The 19,006-nt window shown below is 45.1% G+C and overlaps 1 protein-coding gene across 2 annotated transcripts in view; it reads right to left on the reverse strand.

Annotated features, from left to right (window-relative positions):
- LOC141139450 (saxiphilin) overlaps positions 1-19,006 on the reverse strand; it is a 119,218-nt gene that overhangs the window by 19,666 nt on the left and 80,546 nt on the right. For both annotated transcript variants that reach the window (XM_073625544.1, XM_073625543.1), the window contains 2 exons: positions 7,207-7,370; positions 5,690-5,840 (listed from right to left, as the gene is read on the reverse strand). In XM_073625544.1, the coding sequence (XP_073481645.1) occupies positions 5,690-5,840; positions 7,207-7,370 (315 nt within the window). The remainder of the gene's footprint in view (positions 1-5,689; positions 5,841-7,206; positions 7,371-19,006) is intronic.

A 19,006-nucleotide genomic window follows, 5' to 3' on the forward strand; every position in this document is an offset into this window, starting at 1 on the left:
TTAGGCACTGGTGCTGGTGCCACAACACTGCAACCCCTCACAGACACTCTAGTTGGAACGCAGGAACGAGCCCTGCTGCAAATTATTGCTTCAAAAATTGTAATTACACGCCCCTGTTAGACAGGGGCAGAAAAATTGGGCCTTAGGCACTGGTGCTGGTGCCACAACACTGCAACCCCTCACAGACACTCTAGTTGGAACGCAGGAACGAGCCCTGCTGCAAAGTATTGCATCAAAAATTGTAATTACACGCCCCTGTTAGACAGGGGCAGAAAAATTGGGCCTTAGGCACTGGTGCTGGTGCCACAACACTGCAACCCCTCACAGACACTCTAGTTGGAACGCAGGAACGAGCCCTGCTGCAAAGTATTGCATCAAAAATTGTAATTACACGCCCCTGTTAGACAGGGGCAGAAAAATTGGGCCCTAGGCACTGGTGCTGGTGCCACAACACTGCAACCCCTCACAGACACTCTAGTTGGAATGCAGGAACGAGCCCTGCTGCAAAGTATTACATCAAAAATTGTAATTACACGCCCCTGTTAAACAGGGGCTGAAAAATTGTGCCTTAGGCACTGGTGGTGGCGCCCAGAACCAAAAATGTTCTTACAAGCTATCAGCGTGATGATTGAGGAGGAAGAGGATAATTACTCAGGGATAGTCACTCAGCATCAGCATAGGCAGTCTTTGAAGGGATCTGAGATTTCAAAAAAAATTATTCGGTTACATCAGCATCAGGTGCTTGGTAGCTGGTGGTGATCCAAGACTCATTCATTTTTATGAAGGTCAGCCGATCGACCGAGTCGGTGGACAGACGCACCCTGTGATCGGTTACCACGCCTCCAGCAGCACTGAATGTGCGTTCCGAAAGAACGCTGGATGCAGGACAGGCCAGTAGCTCAATTGCATACTGTGCAAGCTCTGGCCAGTGATCCATCCTCAAGACCCAGTAACCCAGAGGATTTTCGGTGGGAAAGGTGTCCAAGTCTGATCTTGCCCCTAGGTATTCCTGCACCATGTAAAACAGACGCTGGCGATGGTTGCTGGAACCGATCATACCTTGGGGCTGCGGACCAAAAAATTGTCTGAACGCATCGGTCAGACGGCCACCTTCTCCACCGCTCCTTCTTTGACTGACCGAAGCCTCAGCAACACGTTGTCCAGAAACAGGAGTTTGTAACCTCCCAGTCTCTGGGAACGCGTTGCACAGACCTTTCTGCAAGGCCTCCCGAAGATGTTTCATCCTCTGCTCCCTCTGCGATGGCAAGATAAGGTCCGCAACCTTACCCTTGTAACGTGGATCAAGGAGGGTTGCCAGCCAGTATTGGTCCTTCTCCTTGATACCACGAATACGAGGATCCTTACGCAGGCTTTGCAGGATCAGGGAGGCCATGCAGCGTAGGTTTGCTGAGGCATTCGGTCCGGAGTCCTCTGGGTCACTAAGAACGACATGGTCCGCAGCCACCTCCTCCCAGCCACGTACAAGTCCATGTGTTTCTTGGGACTGATCCCTTAAAGACTGCTGCTGATGCTGAGTGCCAGGCTCCACCTCCATACTGACACAATCTTCCTCCTCCTCCTCTTCCTCCTCGTCCTCTTCCTGTGTGATCGGCGGGCACGCAGGAACACTGTCTGGATAAAGGGGGCCTTGAGAGCTAAGGAAGTCCTCCTCTTCCTGCCTCTGTTCTGCCTCAAGTGCCCTGTCCATTATTCCACGCAGCGTGTGCTCCAACAGGTGGACAAGGGGGACAGTGTCACTGATGCATGCACTGTCACTGCTCACCATCCTCGTGGCCTCCTCGAATGGTGACAGGACAGTGCATGCATCCCTGATCATGGCCCACTGGCGTGGGGAAAAAAAACCAAGCTCCCCTGACCCTGTCCTGGTGCCATAGTCGCACAGGTACTCATTGATGGCCCTCTGCTGCGTGTGCAGCCGCTGCAGCATGGCCAACGTTGAGTTCCACCTGGTGGGCATGTCACAGATTAGGCGGTTCTTGGGCAGGTTAAACTCCTTTTGGAGGTCCGTCAGCCGAGCACTGGCATTATATGACCGGCGGAAATGCACACAGACTTTCCTGGCCTGCCTCAGGACATCCTGTAAGCCCGGGTACCTGCCCAAGAACCGCTGCACCACCAAGTTAAGGACGTGAGCCAAACAGGGCACATGGGTCATTTGTCCCTGTCGGAGGGCAGAGAGGAGGTTGGTGCCATTGTCGCAAACCACCATTCCTGCCTTAAGTTGGCGTGGCGTCAACCACCTCTGAACCTGCCCCTGCAGAGCTGACAGAACCTCTGCCCCAGTGTGGCTCCTGTCCCCCAAGCACACCAGCTCAAGCACCGCATGGCATCTTTTGGCCTGCGTACTTGCGTAGCCCCTTGAACGCCTACGGAGCACCGCTGGTTCCGAGGAAGAGGCCATGGAGGAAGAAGAAGAGGAGGGGGTGGAGGAGAGAGGTGTGTCACAATCAGCATTTTGGAGGCGTGGTGGCAGAACAACCTCCAACACTACTGCACCTTGTCCTGCATCCTTCCCAGCTGCCAGCAGAGTCACCCAATGCGCCGTGAAACTTAGGTAACGTCCCTGTCCATGCCTGCTGGACCATGAGTCAGCGGTAATATGCACCTTACCGCTGACCGCCCTGTCCAGCGAGGCATGGACATTGCCTTCCACATGCCGGTAGAGAGCCGGAATCGCCTTCCGTGAGAAAAAGTGGCGTTTGGGTACCTGCCACTGAGGAACCGCACATTCCACAAACTCACGGAAGGGGGCAGAGTCTACCAACTGAAAAGGCAGCAGTTGAAGTGCTAGCAATTTTGCCAAGCTAGCATTCAACCGCTGGGCATGTGGATGGCTGGGAGCAAACTTCTTTCGGCGGTGCAGCAGCTGGGGCAGGGAAATTTGCCTGGTACAATCTGACGTCGGTGTACCAAAAGCAGATTGCCCACAAGTACTTGGCTGTGACACACCTAATTCTACACCTTCATTCCTCTCACTGCAGGTCTCAGAGAGGACTGAAGGTCTAGTGGGGTTGGAAATCTCAGCTGATGAGGAGCAAGGAGAGATCCTCTTTGTTCTTTGGTGTGGGTCTTTTAGATACGCTTGCCAACGAACTGCATGGCAGGTCAACATATGTCTGGTCAAGCATGTGGTACCCAAGCGGGAGATATTTTGGCCACGCGAGATACGCTTGAGACATATGTTGCAAATAGCAGCGGTGCGATCTGATGCACTCGTCTCAAAAAAGGCCCACACCAAAGAACTTTTTGAATAACGCGCAGAGACTGCAGCGCCCTGCACATGTGGAGCTTTGGGGTGTGATGCAGTCAATGTGTTGCCCTTAGGCTGGCCCCTGGAGGGCATCCTGCCTCGTTGGTGATGTGCTGCCGCCTCCTCCTCCTCCTCCTCCTCCTCCTCCTCCTCCTCCTCCTCCTCTCTCCTATCAGGCACCCACGTTGAGTCAGTGACCTCATCATCCCCTCCCTCCTCATCACTGGAGCAAACCTGGCAGTATGCTGCAGCAGGGGGAGCATGACTGCCAGATTGCTGTCCTTCTTGGGCACCCCCTCTGTCCGCGCTCATGTTACTGCCTTCATCGAGCTCAGTATCGTCATCAGAGCCTTCCAAACGCTGGGCATCCTCCTGGAGCATGTACCCAACACTGTGGTCAAACAGTTCGAGGGAATCCTCATGAGGACATGGTGGAGCTAGGGAAGGAGTCACTGATGACATTGAGCTGAAGGAAGAGGCCGCTGCTTTGCCAGACAAAGCACCCTGGGCATGGGTGAGAGAGGATGAGGAGGATGAGGACGGCTTGGTCATCCACTCGACCAAGTCTTCCGCATGTTGCGGCTCAACATGGCCAGCTGCCGAAAAAAAGGCCAAGCGTGTCCCATGGCCACGTGCTGATGAGGATGCACCGTCTCCACGACCAGCACTAGACACAGAGCCTGCTTGCCCTCTCTTATTGGCTTGTGACTGTCTGCCTCTCCTTCTTGGCCTTCCAGACATACTAATGGCCTGTAGCTGCACTAAGCTGGGATAGAACACCTGTAATTTTCTTCAAGTAGCTTTATATACTGTAACCAGACAAGCCTGCCTGTCAGTAGGAAGATAACAGGAACGGATCTAGCTGAACACTGTGAGCAGGACGCACTGTACTAAATGTAAATAGTCTAGCTGCCTGACCGTGGTACTAATAGGATCAAATAGAACACCTGTAATTTTCTTCAGGTAGCTTTATATACTGTAACCAGACAAGCCTGCCTGTCAGTAGGAAGATAACAGGAACGGATCTAGCTGTACACTGTGAGCAGGACGCACTGTACTAAATGTAAATAGTCTAGCTGCCTGACCGTGGTACTAATAGGATCAAATAGAACACCTGTAATTTTCTTCAGGTAGCTTTATATACTGTAACCAGACAAGCCTGCCTGTCAGTAGGAAGATAACAGGAACGGATCTAGCTGTACACTGTGAGCAGGACGCACTGTACTAAATGTAAATAGTCTAGCTGCCTGACCGTGGTACTAATAGGATCAAATAGAACACCTGTAATTTTCTTCAGGTAGCTTTATATACTGTAACCAGACAAGCCTGCCTGTCAGTAGGAAGATAACAGGAACGGATCTAGCTGAACACTGTGAGCAGGACGCACTGTACTAAATGTAAATAGTCTAGCTGCCTGACCGTGGTACTAATAGGATCAAATAGAACACCTGTAATTTTCTTCAGGTAGCTTTATATACTGTAACCAGACAAGCCTGCCGGTCAGTAGGAATTTAACAGGAACGGATCTAGCTGAACACTGTGAGCAGGACGCACTGCACTAAATGTAAATAGCAGGAACGGATCTAGCTGAACACTGTGAGCAGGACGCACTGCACTAAATGTAAATAGTCTAGAAGATAACAGGAACGGATCTAGCTGAACACTGTGAGCAGGACGCACTGCATTAAATGTAAATAGTCTAGATAGAAGATAACAGGAACGGATCTAGCTAAACTGAATACAGTGTATATATATATATGCAACACCTGGGATGCATATATATACACAATACACTGTAAGTGCAGCTAACTGACTGACTGTTCTGCCTAATCTATCTAACTCAAATCAAATGACACTGTCTCTCTCTCTCTCTATCTCTCAGCACACCGGAACACACACTACACAGGGCCGCCGTGCAGGCGGCCTTATATAGTGTGGGGTGTGTACTAAATGCCCTGAGCCGTAATTGGCCAAAGCCACCCTGGCTTTGGCCAATTACAGCTCTCTCTACTGACAGCGCTGTGATTGGCCAAGCATGCGGGTCATAGTGCATGCTTGGCCAATCATCAGCCAGCAATGCACTGCGATGCCGCAGTGAATTATGGGCCGTGACGCGCCACACGAATTTAGCGCGAACGGCCCATAACGTTCGCAATTCGGCGAACGATCGAACAGCCGATGTTCGAGTCGAACATGGGTTCGACTCGAACACGAAGCTCATCCCTATTCACCAGATACTCCTTTCCATTATTGAATAGTTCCTCTCTGCAGGGGTTATTTTCTGGCTGGATTGGCTGTTAACCTGGCCTTAGGAATGGAATCTAAAAGTGCCTGGATAGTCTATAAGTGGGAATCAAAACCAAGACTAGAACAAAAACATCATCAGACATGCCAAAGCACATGATTTGCACCACATACCTCCAGTCAGTGCTTTCATGGCATGGAACAATTTTACTCCGAGATAGAGGAACGCATCCACTTCAGATGAGAGAAGAGCTAATTGTAAGGTAGAATCATCAAACATCAAATCTTTCCCATGTGCAGAACTGAACAATTTGCATTGCCTTTTCTATAATCAACAAAGGGAAAAAAATTTAAGTTCATTCAGAAATATGTATGAAGAAGATATAACAATTGTGTCATTATTCTTGGTAACATGGGTTCGAGCAATTTTACCAAAATAATATTACACGTAATTCACTTGGACATTTTAACCACTGCTAGAATAATCCAGCAGAGCTGCTATAACCAAGGCCTCGTTCACATGGGGCATATCAATCCGTACCTCATGTGAGGGCTGTGTTTACCCACATGGGGATGGCACAGGTGTTCCATGCATTCCCATGTAGGAGGTCCCATTGCTGTCAATTGGAATGCAAAGGCTGCATGGACACGGCCGCTGCTCCCAATGGGACATTGGTAAGTGTGCACAGCCCAGAATGTACCCAGAAAAACCTGTGCATCCCCATGCAGGTATCCACAGCCCTCACATGGGGCACAGATTAATATAAGTATATACAGAGTCTGGGCGTGATAATGTCAGCACTATGGTCCATCCGGCGCATTTCTTCATAGAAGATGTCATCAAGTGGCTGATAAATCTAATGTGAGTACCTTTCTTTTTCACAATAAACAGCAGATTTACATATACTATATACCATGGAGTTCTTTTACTTGTTTTTTCTTGCTTAAATTGGTGCAATTACCTTGGTTGAGATCACTGTGGCTTATTAACCCTTGCTGACCATTCCAGAGTTTTCCTTTCTACTTTGAAAGCACATCTAGACCTTTTATAACGTGGGGTCTAACCATCTGGTAAGCAGTTGGCATGTTTTTTTGTTGATGGAGCACAAAAGTGGATATGCACAGGAAAAAATCTACATTTTTATGGCCACCTTTGGGCTGACTTATGGACTTTTGTCTTTTATGAATTGTTTTGTTTACACTGGGGATTTCACATTATTAGAAATGTATACACTTTTTGTATTTAATTTGCACTTAGTGCAGTGTTTTGTTGGCAAAGTGTTTTTCACATGGGCTAAATGACATATGTACAATAGGGCTTCATTCGATTACCAAGCACTAATGGATTGATGAGTTCAGTCGTTCGTCGATTATATGTTTCTTAAGGAAATGAGAGAAGTATGTCTTTTTATTACTTCTGTGAGTACAATATTTTTTTTTTTTGACCAACTAAATATTTTTTGAGATCCTACATTATGGTAGTGTGCTCTCTGTTTCATTTATAGTAATTCAGAGGATTACCCAGGCTGGAGAGAGCTGCAACCTAGTAGAAGTTTTTTCTACTACATTATATTGACGAACGAGATTCTGTGCCAATAATTTGAACATTTGCATACATAAACTTGTAGATTACAATTCCATTGCTACTGAGTGCTTACATTAGTATATCAATATAAGAACCACATTTTTACCTGAGCCTCCATGAGAAAGTTATTGATGTCCTCAGTCTTGTCACTGATTTTTCTGGTCACCACTGTACCTGCTGGAACTGTTCCTAGGTTACACTCCTTGTATTTGTTAAGGGGCTTCCTAGTATTGTCTGGACACAGAAGCTCATACACCTCTGAATGTTCATCTGCAGATACAGGGTTAATAATCATATTTAAAAAAAATGCAATCATCAATATCATTTAGTGTTGTCTTTTTTTGCATAAATATATTTATATTTAGTCATTCAGAATTAAATTTTTTTTTTTTTTTTGTATGCAGTGTAGAGGGGAACCACATTGCATCTGAGGTCTGAGATCATTGGCATACTACTTAAGGCAGCTGGGGTAATCATATAGACAATATTTTTTTAAAGATTATGCTGTACTTTAAAGGGCTGATGGGAAAAAAAATACAGGATTCATTGCAGCAGACAAAGTAGAAGTGACACCCTTGGCATTCCATATTTACAAGGGATACAACAAGAAAGGAACGGGAACAATTAAGATGACTAATACAAAAAACACATTGCTACTCCATGTGAAACAGATCTAATTTTTTTTTTCTTTAAACATACCAATAGTTAAAAGGTTATGAAAGAACAGATAGGCCCCATAACAAATAAACATGGGAAGCTGGTCACAAATCACAGGGAAAGGGCAGATGTATTAATTTTTTTTCTCTTCTGTAGAAGGTTAAATAGAAGGTTAAATAGACTTAACAGTAATAATAATGACGTTTTAACAATGGTACCTTTGTGACTGACATAAAACCAGGTACGAAAAATGCTAAAGGAACTCAATGGGGTTGATTTACTAAAAGGAAAAAGACTGTGCACTTTGCAAACTGCAGTTGCAGTCTGCAAGTGCAGTTGCTTCAGAGCTTAGTAAATGAACAGAAATTTTGTTGACTTCCATCATCCAATCATGCAAGCAAAAATGCATTTTCTTTTTTTTTTTAATTTTCCTTGGACGTGATTGGGTACTCTTTTCGGGGTGAAGCCTTACCTCATTTACTAGGCTCTGGAGCAACTGCACTTGCAAAAAGCAACTACACTATGCAAAATGCACAGTCTGTTTGCCTTTAGTAAATCAACCCCAATGTGAACAAACCACCTGGTGCAAATGGCTTAGGCCTCATTTACACGGGTGTAATTATGAGTACACCTGTGCAAGGGCTATGTTTACCTGCTTGCGAATACCTTACAGTTTCCTATATACTCCTATATTCGTGGGACAAAGTGTCTAAGATAAGAGGACTATCGCTTCCAGGAATTTTGAATTAAATTACAGTGCATAGACAAGTGTAGCGCTATAGATTTTAAGAAGCTTATTGGTGTAACTTATATAAATTTATGAAAATGAAAAAACCGTCTGTGTCAACCTATAATAAATTCAAAGTGTGACAAATTAACAAGAAAAGTCTCTGATGTTCCTCAGGTGTTTCTTAGACTGCAAAAGACTGCTGTTAGTCCAAAAGGTATATAATTCCTTATTCACCACGTGGATAACGCATGCAAAGATGTATATGTGATGGACCCTCCACATAGAGAAAAGTGAAGGCTTACCAGAAGGATTGAACTCATAGAAACGTACGTTCAATTAGTCAATCTAGCTTGTATCACCAACAGGCAATCAAAAAGAAGGACCTCCCAATTGGATGGCGACAAAAACTCCAAACATATCCAGGCTCCTGACGGAACTATCTTTGAAATGGATGGCACACCTTCCCATAGATCATCTCAGAGGGATAGCCCATATGAAAATAAAGAAGGGGGGCCACATAGCATAATACCGTTTTGTAAAACAAATTTATTAAAATAAGTAAACAACTTACATTTCAGTAGTAAAAAAGCGCTTCAAGTAAAATTTATGGCAGGCAGAAGCACATATGGGCTATCCCTCTGAGATGATCTATGGGAAGGTGTGCCATTCATTTCAAAGATAGTTCCGTCAGGAGCCTGGATATGTTTGGAGTTTTTGTCGCCATCCAATTGGGAGGTCCTTCTTTTTGATTGCCTGTTGGTGATACAAGCTAGATTGACTCATTGAACGTACGTTCCTATGAGTTCAATCCTTCTGGTAAGCCTTCACTTTTCTCTATGTGGAGGGTCCATCACATATACATCTTTGCATGCGTTATCCACGTGGTGAATAAGGAATTATATACCTTTTGGACTAACAGCAGTCTTTTGCAGTCTAAGAAACACCTGAGGAACATCAGAGACTTTTCTTGTTAATTTGTCACACTTTGAATTTATTATAGGTTGACACAGACGTTTTTTTCATTTTCATAAATTTATATAAGTTACATCAATAAGCTTCTTAAAATCTATAACGCTACACTTGTCTATGCACTTAAATTTTGACAAAATCCTTGTTTGTTGTGTGAGCTGCTGTCCTGTTGGGTAAGCGAAGGGTTAAACTTTTTTCTTCTTTGAATTAAATTACAGGCTCCCCAGGACTTAAATTATGTACGGTATCTATTTTATCATCTGTAATACTGTATAATCTTTATACCAAGCTAAGTAAATTATTTTTATTATTATATTTTTGAGTTTTTAGAATTATTGCACCACATCTACATTTCTGAAAGGGTAAATATCAGAAACTGGAAGTAATACATTTTAACCCCTTAATGGCGCTGTGAGCAGAATATTTAACTGTTCAGTGCTGGTGTGACATGCAATATTTGACTCTTGAATTTCTGGTGCAAGTATAGTGTGTTAGCACATGGTAGACATGTTTATTTTAAACTGGATAAATATAGCAAAGGGAGTAGATGGTCCAACGTTTCCAATCAGTATGTGATTAGTGGACCTCCCAGCAAGAGGTGCAAAACTTCAAAACTTAGATTTTTTTTGTGATATAGAACAGATGAGCTGATGCCCATGCCAGGTGAGGAGTGGCCTTGCATTGGTGCTCATATAGTTGTTCTTTTGGGATTTGGAAATGAAGAGCAGAACAGGTGAAAAATCAAAGCAGACTAGGTTCTCAAGATGTGCTTTTCAAGCTCTTTTGAAGAAGCACAAAGAAACGGGCAACGTTGAGGACCATAGGCACAGTGGAAAAGACACATCATGTTTACTTCCCCTTGACATCGGAAGATGTCCAGCAGTGCCATTACCACTGAACTGATGGAAACCAGTTTGACCCAGGTACTAACATCTACTGTCAACAGTGGTCTTCATGGAAGAATTGCCAAAAAGCCATACCTCTGATGTGGAGAAAAGGCTAAGTGACTCAAATATGCATGAAAACACACACACATATATATATATATATATATATATATATATATATATATATATATATATATATATATATATGAAATATTTGGCTGTATCAGGAGGCAGTTTGCTCGCCAAAGGGCAGGAGAGCGGTACAATAATGAGTGTCTGCAGGTAACAGTGAAGCATGGGAGAGGTTCCTTGCAAGTCTGGGGCTGCATTTCTGCAAATGGAGTTGGAGAATTGGTCAGGATCAATGGTGTTCTCAATACTGAGAAATACAGGCAGATACTTATCCATTATGCTATACCGTCAGAGAGGCATGTAACTGGCCTCAAGTTTATTCGGCAGCAGGACAATGACCCCAAACATACAGTCAAACATACATGTGATTAAGAACTATATGCAGTGTAAAGAAGAACAAGGAGTCCTGGAAGTGATGGTTTGGCACCCACAGAGCCCTGATCTCAACATCATGGAGTCTGTATGGGATTACATAATGAGACAGAAGGATTTGAGGCAACCTATATCCACAGAAGATCTGTGGTTAGTTCTCCAAGATGTTTGGAACAACCTATCTGCCGGGTTCCTTCAAAAACTGTATGACAATGTAATAATATAACAATATGACAATGTAACAATAATGGTACCATTTAATCAACACAATATATATGTGTCAAAGCCAGCCAACATTGTGAAACCCTCAGCGCGTGTTGGCATGCCTGTCCAACCCCATACACACAATCTGCATAGGATTGCACGCACAACGAACATCACACCAACGATCAAACAATAAAATGTATAAATGAATAAATGTAATAACCTATCCAGGGCTGATTCAGCATCTAACTCAGCAATATTCACAGGAATAAATATAGGTCAAAATCGGAGTTTAACCCCTTCGGCTGGAGTGTATCCAGTCGATGGATCCAGCTGACTTCTCTCTTTCTTAGAGCCATTTCCCTGTCACCTCCACGTCTATTGATAGTGATGCCGTCTATCACCATGAATCTCAGTTGTGACACAGTGTGTCCCTGCTCTACAAAATGTCTAGCTAAAGGTAGCTTGACAAGTTTATCCCTAATAGAGTATTTATGACCGGCTATGCGGTCTTTAACCTTTTGAGTGGTCTCCCCCATATAAAGGATATCACAGGGACATTTGATAATGTATACCACATAGGACGATTGGCAAGTATAGTGATCTCTGATCGGAATGTCATAGCCTTTAAGCGGGTGGGGGAAACATTTTCCTTTTATCATGCTTGAGCATTGAGTACAGCTCAAACATGGAAACGAAAACCTGTATTCTTTGGACCTAAAAAGGTTACCCAAGGGCTTATCATTACATATTGATGAGACTTCTCTAATTTGTTACAAATCGTCCTACCTCGTCGGTATGATGGCAATGGGGGATAATTAAATTCAGGAACCGAAGGATAAGCACTTTGTAACATAGACCAATGTTTCCTAATAATATTATTGATCTTATGTGAGAAAGGATGAAATTGGGAAGTAACGGCATTCTGCGACCTAAGTTTTTGATAGGTGGAATATCATTATGTATATTAACACGTTCAGAATGAACTAAGTCTGCTGGATATCCTCGCTCTTGCAATCTGTCTTCCATCTCATTTAATCTAATGTTACAGGTATCTGTTTCACTCGTGATTCTAGTTACTCGTTTTAGTTGACTACGGGGAATTGATTTAAACACCCCAGGGGGATGAAAACTAGAAAATAACAATAATTGATTTTAAAAAGAGTATACATTCCAGAGATAAATCTTTAATTCTACCCCTTTACAAAACACTGATCTGACCTCATCTTAAATATGCAGTTCAGTTTTGGTAACCAATCCTCAGGACAAAAGTTGCTGATTTAGAAAGAGTTTATCGAAGGGAAACACAATCAATAAGAAGGTTGGAGGACCCTCAGCTAGAAGGATTGATTACATAGATTACCATTATACAGTGTGGAGAAGAATCTCTTAAGGGTGAATATGATTACAATATACAAATATATTAACCACTTGAGCCCCGGACCATTATGCTGCCTAAGGACCAGAGGTCTTTTTCCAATTTGGCACTGCGTCGCTTTAACTGCTAATTGCGCGGTCATGCAATGCTGTACCCAAACGAAATTTGCGTCCTTTTCTTCCCACAAATAGAGCTTTCTTTTGATGGTATTTGATCACCTCTGCAGTTTTTATTTTTTGCGCTATAAACGGAAAAAGACCAAAAATTTTGAAAAAAAATGATATTTTCTACTTTTTGTTATAAAAAAAATCCAATAAACTAAATTTTAGTCATACATTTAGGCCAAAATGTATTCGGCCACATGTCTTTGGTAAAAAAAATGTCAATAAGCGTATATTTATTGGTTTGCGCAAAAGTTATAGCGTCTACAAACTAGGGTACATTTTCAGTAATTTACACAGCTTTTAGTTTATGACTGCCTATGTCATTTCTTGAGGTGCTAAAATGGCAGGGCAGTACAAAACCCCCCCAAATGACCCCATTTTGGAAAGCAGACACCCCAAGGAAATTGCTGAGAGGCATGTTGAACCCATTGAATATTTATTTTTTTGTCCCAAGTGATTGAATAATGACAAAAAAAAAAAAATATTTACAAAAAGTTGTCACTAAATGATATATTGCTCACACAGGCCATGGGCCTATGTGGAATTGCACCCCAAAATACATTCAGCTGCTTCTCCTGAGTATGGGGATACCACATGTGTGGGACTTTTTGGGAGCTTAGCCGCGTACGGGGCCCCGAAAACCAATCACCGCCTTCAGGATTTCTAAGGGTGTAAATTTTTGATTTCACTCTTCACTGCCTATCACAGTTTCGGAGGCCATGGAATGCCCAGGTGGCACAAACCCCCCCCCCAAATAACCCCATTTTGGAAAGTAGACACCCCAAGCTATTTGCTGAGAGGCATATTGAGTCCATGGAATATTTTATATTTTGACACAAGTTGCGGGAAAGTGACACTTTTTTTTTTTTTTTGCACAAAGTTGTCACTAAATGATATATTGCTCACACAGGCCATGGGCATATGTGGAATTGCACCCCAAAATACATTTAGCTGCTTCTCCTGAGTATGGGGATACCACATGTGTGGGACTTTTTGGGAGCCTAGCCGCGTACGGGGCCCCGAAAATCAAGCACCGCCTTCAGGATTTCTAAGGGTGAAAATTTTTGATTTCACTCTTCACTGCCTATCACAGTTTCGGAGGCCATGGAATGCCCAGGTGGCACAAAACGCCCCCAAATGACCCCATTTTGGAAAGTAGACACCCCAAGCTATTTGCTGAGAGGCATGGTGAGTATTTTGCAGCTCTCATTTGTTTTTGAAAATGAAGAAAGACAAGAAAAAACATTTTTTTTTTCTTTTTTCAATTTTCAAAACTTTGTGACAAAAAGTGAGGTCTGCAAAATACTCACTATACCTCTCAGCAAATAGCTTTGGGTGTCTACTTTCCAAAATAGGGTCATTTGGGGGGGTTTTGTGCCACCTGGGCATTCCATGGCCTCCGAAACTGTGATAGGCAGTGAAGAGTGAAATCAAAAATTTTCACCCTTAGAAATCCTGAAGGCGGTGCTTGGTTTTCGGGGCCCCATACGCGGCTAGGCTCCCAAAAAGTCTCACACATGTGGTATCCCCGTACTCAGGAGAAGCAGCAGAATGTATTTTGGGGTGTAATTTCACATAATCCCATGGCATGTTTGAGCAATATATCATTTAGTGACAACTTTGTGCAAAAAAAAAATAAAAAATTTGTCTCTTTCCCGCAACTTGTGTCGCAATATAAAATATTCCATGGACTCGACATGCCTCTCAGCAAATAGCTTGGGGTGTCTACTTTCCAAAATGGGGTCATTTGGGGGGGTTTTGAACTGTCCTGCCATTTTATGCACAACATTTAGAAGCTTATGTCACACATAACCCACTCTTCTAACCACTTGAAGACAAAGCCCTTTCTGACACTCATTGTTTACATGAAAAAAGTAATTTTTTTTTGCAAAAAAATTACTTTGAACCCCCAAACATTATATATTTTTTTAAAGCAAATGCCCTACAGATTAAAATGGTGGGTGTTTCATTTTTTTTTTCACACTGTATTTGCGCAGCGATTTTTCAAACGCATTTTTTGGGGAAAAAACACACTTTTTTAAATTTTAATGCACTAAAACACACTATATTGCCCAAATGTTTGATGAAACAAAAAAGATGATCTTAGGCCGAGTACATGGATACCAAACATGACATGCTTTAAAATTGCGCACAAACGTGCAGTGGCAACAAAATAAATACATTTTTAAAAGCCTTTAAAAGCCTTTACAGGTTACCACTTTAGATTTACAGAGGAGGCCTACTGCAAAAATTACTGCCCTTGATCTTACCTTCGCGGCGATACCTCACATGCATGGTGCAATTGCGTTCGCCTTAGCGCGAGAGCAGGGGGCGACAGGGGTGCTTTTTTTTTTTTTTTTTTTCTTTATTATTTTTTTGCTTTTTTATCCTATTTTTAAACTGTTCCTTTCATTTATTTTTTTTTAATCATTTTTATTGTTATCTCGGGGAATGTAAATATCCCCTATGATAGCAATAGGTAGTGACAGGTACTCTTTTTTGAAAAAATTGGGGTCTATTAGACCCTAGATCTCTCCTCTGCCCTCAAAGCATCTGACAACACCAAGATCGGTGTGATAAAATGCTTCCCCAATTTCCCAATGGCGCTATTTACATCCGGCGAAATCTAAGTCATAAAATGCTCATAGCTTCCGGTTTCTTAGGCCATAGAGATGTTTGGAGCCACTCTGGTCTCTGATCAGCTCTATGGTCAGCTGGCTGAATCACCGGCTGCATTCTCAGGTTCCCTGTTGAGACAGGAGAGCCAGAGAAAAACACGGAAGACGGTGGGGGGGGGGCATTCCCTCCCACGGCTTGTAAAAGCAGTCTAGAGGCTAATTAGCTGCTAGGATTGCTTTTACATGAAAGCCAACCGCTGGCTGAAAAGAATGATACCAAGATGATACCTAAACCTGCAGGCATCATTCTGGTATAACCATTCAAAGTCGTGAATGGCGTACCTGAAGACAAAAAAATGGTTAACAATAAAGCACAGTAAACGGTAAAGTATAAAAAATTGCATACCTGAAAAGCAAACATGATAAAACATAATAACAATAAAACATTGCAGAATAGAATACAGTAAAAAAGAGCAGAACAATAGAGAGAGAGAATAGAGAGAGAGAGAACAATGAAACGACAACTATTTTTTTTTATTTTATATATATTTTTTTTTTTTTACACTTTTTTTGTAACTAACTTTTATAACGGTAACCGGTTCCAGGTTCGGGTCTCTCAAAATGTGATGGCATCTTGGGAGACCCTGTGAAAGTGTGCCTAGTCTGTGCAATGCTGTACCCTACGCTAATACTCAACTAATGAATGGTAGCGTTCAAAACATTCACCAATGCAAAGACCAGGATTGTCAGGACAGGAGGGACAATAATAGCGGGTGTCACACCTATATCCGCGCTTGCTGCAGACACAACATCTATTTTGGGGGGGTTCGTTGGGTAGGGGTACTCGGGAGGACATAAAGAAAATGCCTCTCATGCAGCCGACTGCATTTGGTTGGGGATGTGAATGGGGAAAGTACGGGTGCTGCAGAAGCGGTGGGTTCCCAATTAGGATTGGCGAATGCAGCAGGAAGGGCATTATGGACACGACGGGCCTGTGTTTGTCTTCTTGGTGGCAGCGGGACACTACTAGTGCTTGCCACCTCACCAGCTTGAACTGCACTTATGGGACTCGCCACGTCACCAAGTGTTACTGCAGTGCTGGTTTGACTACGACCGGGGTGTACTAGTGTAGTGTTTTGTAAGTGACAGTGATCGATCGATACTGCACTTGGGTGGGCTGGGCGGAGGGGCAAAACGCAGGTGCTAGCAGGTATCTGGGCTGATCCCGCTAACACTGCGTTTTTGGGAACCCTAAACTGCTGGGGACGCTAGTATAGATCTGATCGGATCAGATATTGATCCGATCAGATACTATACCACTAAGGGAGGCGTATGCTGCATGCGTGGGTGTTAGCGGTACTGGCGCTAATCTGACGCTGCCTGGGGCGATGCATATCACCGCCGGGCGAGCAGGGGGCTAAACCTTTATTCGGTAATAAACGGCGGGTGCCCTGACACTATAAAAAATAAACAAACTAATCAGCGTCACCCGTAACAGTTATACGGTGATCAGTGGTGAAAGGGTTAACTAGGGGGCCATCAAGGGGTTAAAACATTTATTCGGTAGTATATGGGGGTCCCTGTCGCTATAAAACGCTGACGGCGAACCTCAATATTTACGTCCCTAACTAACGTCACCAGCGACACTAATACAGCGATCAGAAAAATGATCGCTTAGGCTCGATTCACACAGGGGCAACACGACTTCAACGCGACTTTGCAACGCGACTTCAACCCGACTTCAACACGACTTGTGGATCCGACTTTCAATGAACGGGGATCCGACTTGGATCCCCGCCACTGTGTTTGGTATGAATCTTTAGGGGGAACTCCGCGCCAAATTTTAAATAAAAATCCGGCATGGGTCCCCCCCCCCACGGGCATACCAGGCCCTTGGGTCCGGTATGGATCTTGAGGGGAACCCCCCTACGCCGAAAGGACGGCGTGGGGGGTCCCCCCAATCCATACCAGACCCTTATCCGAGCACGCAGCCCGGCCGGACAGGAATGGGGGTGGGGACGAGCGAGCGCCCCCCCCCTCCTGAACCGTACCAGGCCACATGCCCTCAACATGGGGGGGTTGGTGCCTTGGGGGAGGGGGGCGCGCTGCGGCCCCCCCACCCCAAAGCACCTTGTCCCCATGTTGATGAGGACAAGGGCCTCTTCCCGACAACCCTGGCCGTTGGTTGTCGGGGTCTGCGGGCGGGGGGCTTATCGGAATCTGGGAGCCCCCTTTAATAAGGGGGCCCCCAGATCCCGGCCCCCCCACCCTATGTGAATGAGTATGGGGTACATGGTACCCCTACCCATTCACCTAGGGGAAAAAAGCGTCAATAAAACAAACAGTACACAGGTTTTTTAAAATAATTTATTAGGCAGCTCCGGGATCTTCTTCCGACTTCGGGGGTCCTCTTCCGACTTCGGGGGTCTCTCCGCCGTCTCCTCCCGGTGTCCGCATCTTCTGCCGGCTCCTCCGCTATCTTCTGCAGCTCAATTGCTAGCGGTGGTCCGGACTTCTGCCTTCTTCTTTTCTTCCAGAGATGTTGACACGACGCTCTCTCCAGCTGGAATGGTCTCTGAACGCTCCGCAACGGACTTATATAGGCAGTGACCCCGCCCCCTTATGAGGTCACTGTCCCAGGGCATGCTGGGGCTGTGCCGTCATAAGGGGGCGTGGTCATCACCCGGTGACCACGCCTCCTAAAACGTCACAGACCCAGCATGCCCAGGGACTGTGACGGCATAAGGGGGCGGGGTCACCGCCTATATAAGTCCCTTGCAGAGCGCACAGAAACCATTCTGGCTGGGGAGAGCGTCGTGTCAACATCTCTGGAAGAGAAGAGGGAAGAAGATGATCCAGAGGTCCGGACCACCGCTGGCAAAAGAGCGCCAGAAGATAGCGGTGGAGCCGGCAGAAGATGCGGACACCGGGAGAAGACGCCGGAGAGACCCCCGGAGTCGGAAGAAGATCCCGGAGCTGCCTAATAAATTATTTTAAATACCTGTGTACTGTGTTTTTTATTGACGCTTTTTTCCCTAGGTGAATGGGTAGGGGTACCATGTACCCCATACCTATTCACATAGGGTGGGGGGCCGGGATCTGGGGGCCCCCTTATTAAAGGGGGCTCCCAGATTCCGATAAGCCCCCCGCCCGCAGACCCCGACAACCAACGGCCAGGGTTGTCGGGAAGAGGCCCTTGTCCTCATCAACATGGGGACAAGGTGCTTTGGGGTGGGGGGGGGCCGCAGCCCGCCCCCCTCCCCCAAGGCACCAAACCCCCCATGTTGAGGGCATGTGGCCTGGTACGGTTCAGGAGGGGGGGGGGGCGCTCGCTCGTCCCCACCCCCATTCCTGTCCGGCCGGGCTGCGTGCTCGGATAAGGGTCTGGTATGGATTGGGGGGGACCCCCCACGCCGTTTTTTTCGGCGTAGGGGGTTCTCCTCAAGGTCCATACCAGACCCAAGGGCCTGGTATGCCCCTGGAGGGGGAACCCATGCCGGATTTTTATTTAAAATTTGGCGCGGAGTTCCCCTCAAGATCATTTGAGCACAAGTCGCATGCCGAAGTCGGATCATGCGAGACGGCGATCCGACTTCAATGATAGTCAATAGGCTGAAGTCGGATCAAAGTCGGATCAAAGTAGTACAGGGAGTACGCTCTGAAGTCGGAGCGACTTCAGTAGTGTCTATTAAGACGCTAGCGTTAACTCCCATTGAAACTATTTCTGGAGCGACTTGGGGCGACTTGAGGACGTACAAGTCGGATCCCAAGTCGCCCCAGTGTGAACCGAGCCGC

The sequence above is a fragment of the Aquarana catesbeiana genome, linkage group LG04 (assembly GCF_042186555.1).
Source record: "Aquarana catesbeiana isolate 2022-GZ linkage group LG04, ASM4218655v1, whole genome shotgun sequence".
NCBI classification, from domain to species: Eukaryota; Metazoa; Chordata; class Amphibia; order Anura; family Ranidae; genus Aquarana; species Aquarana catesbeiana.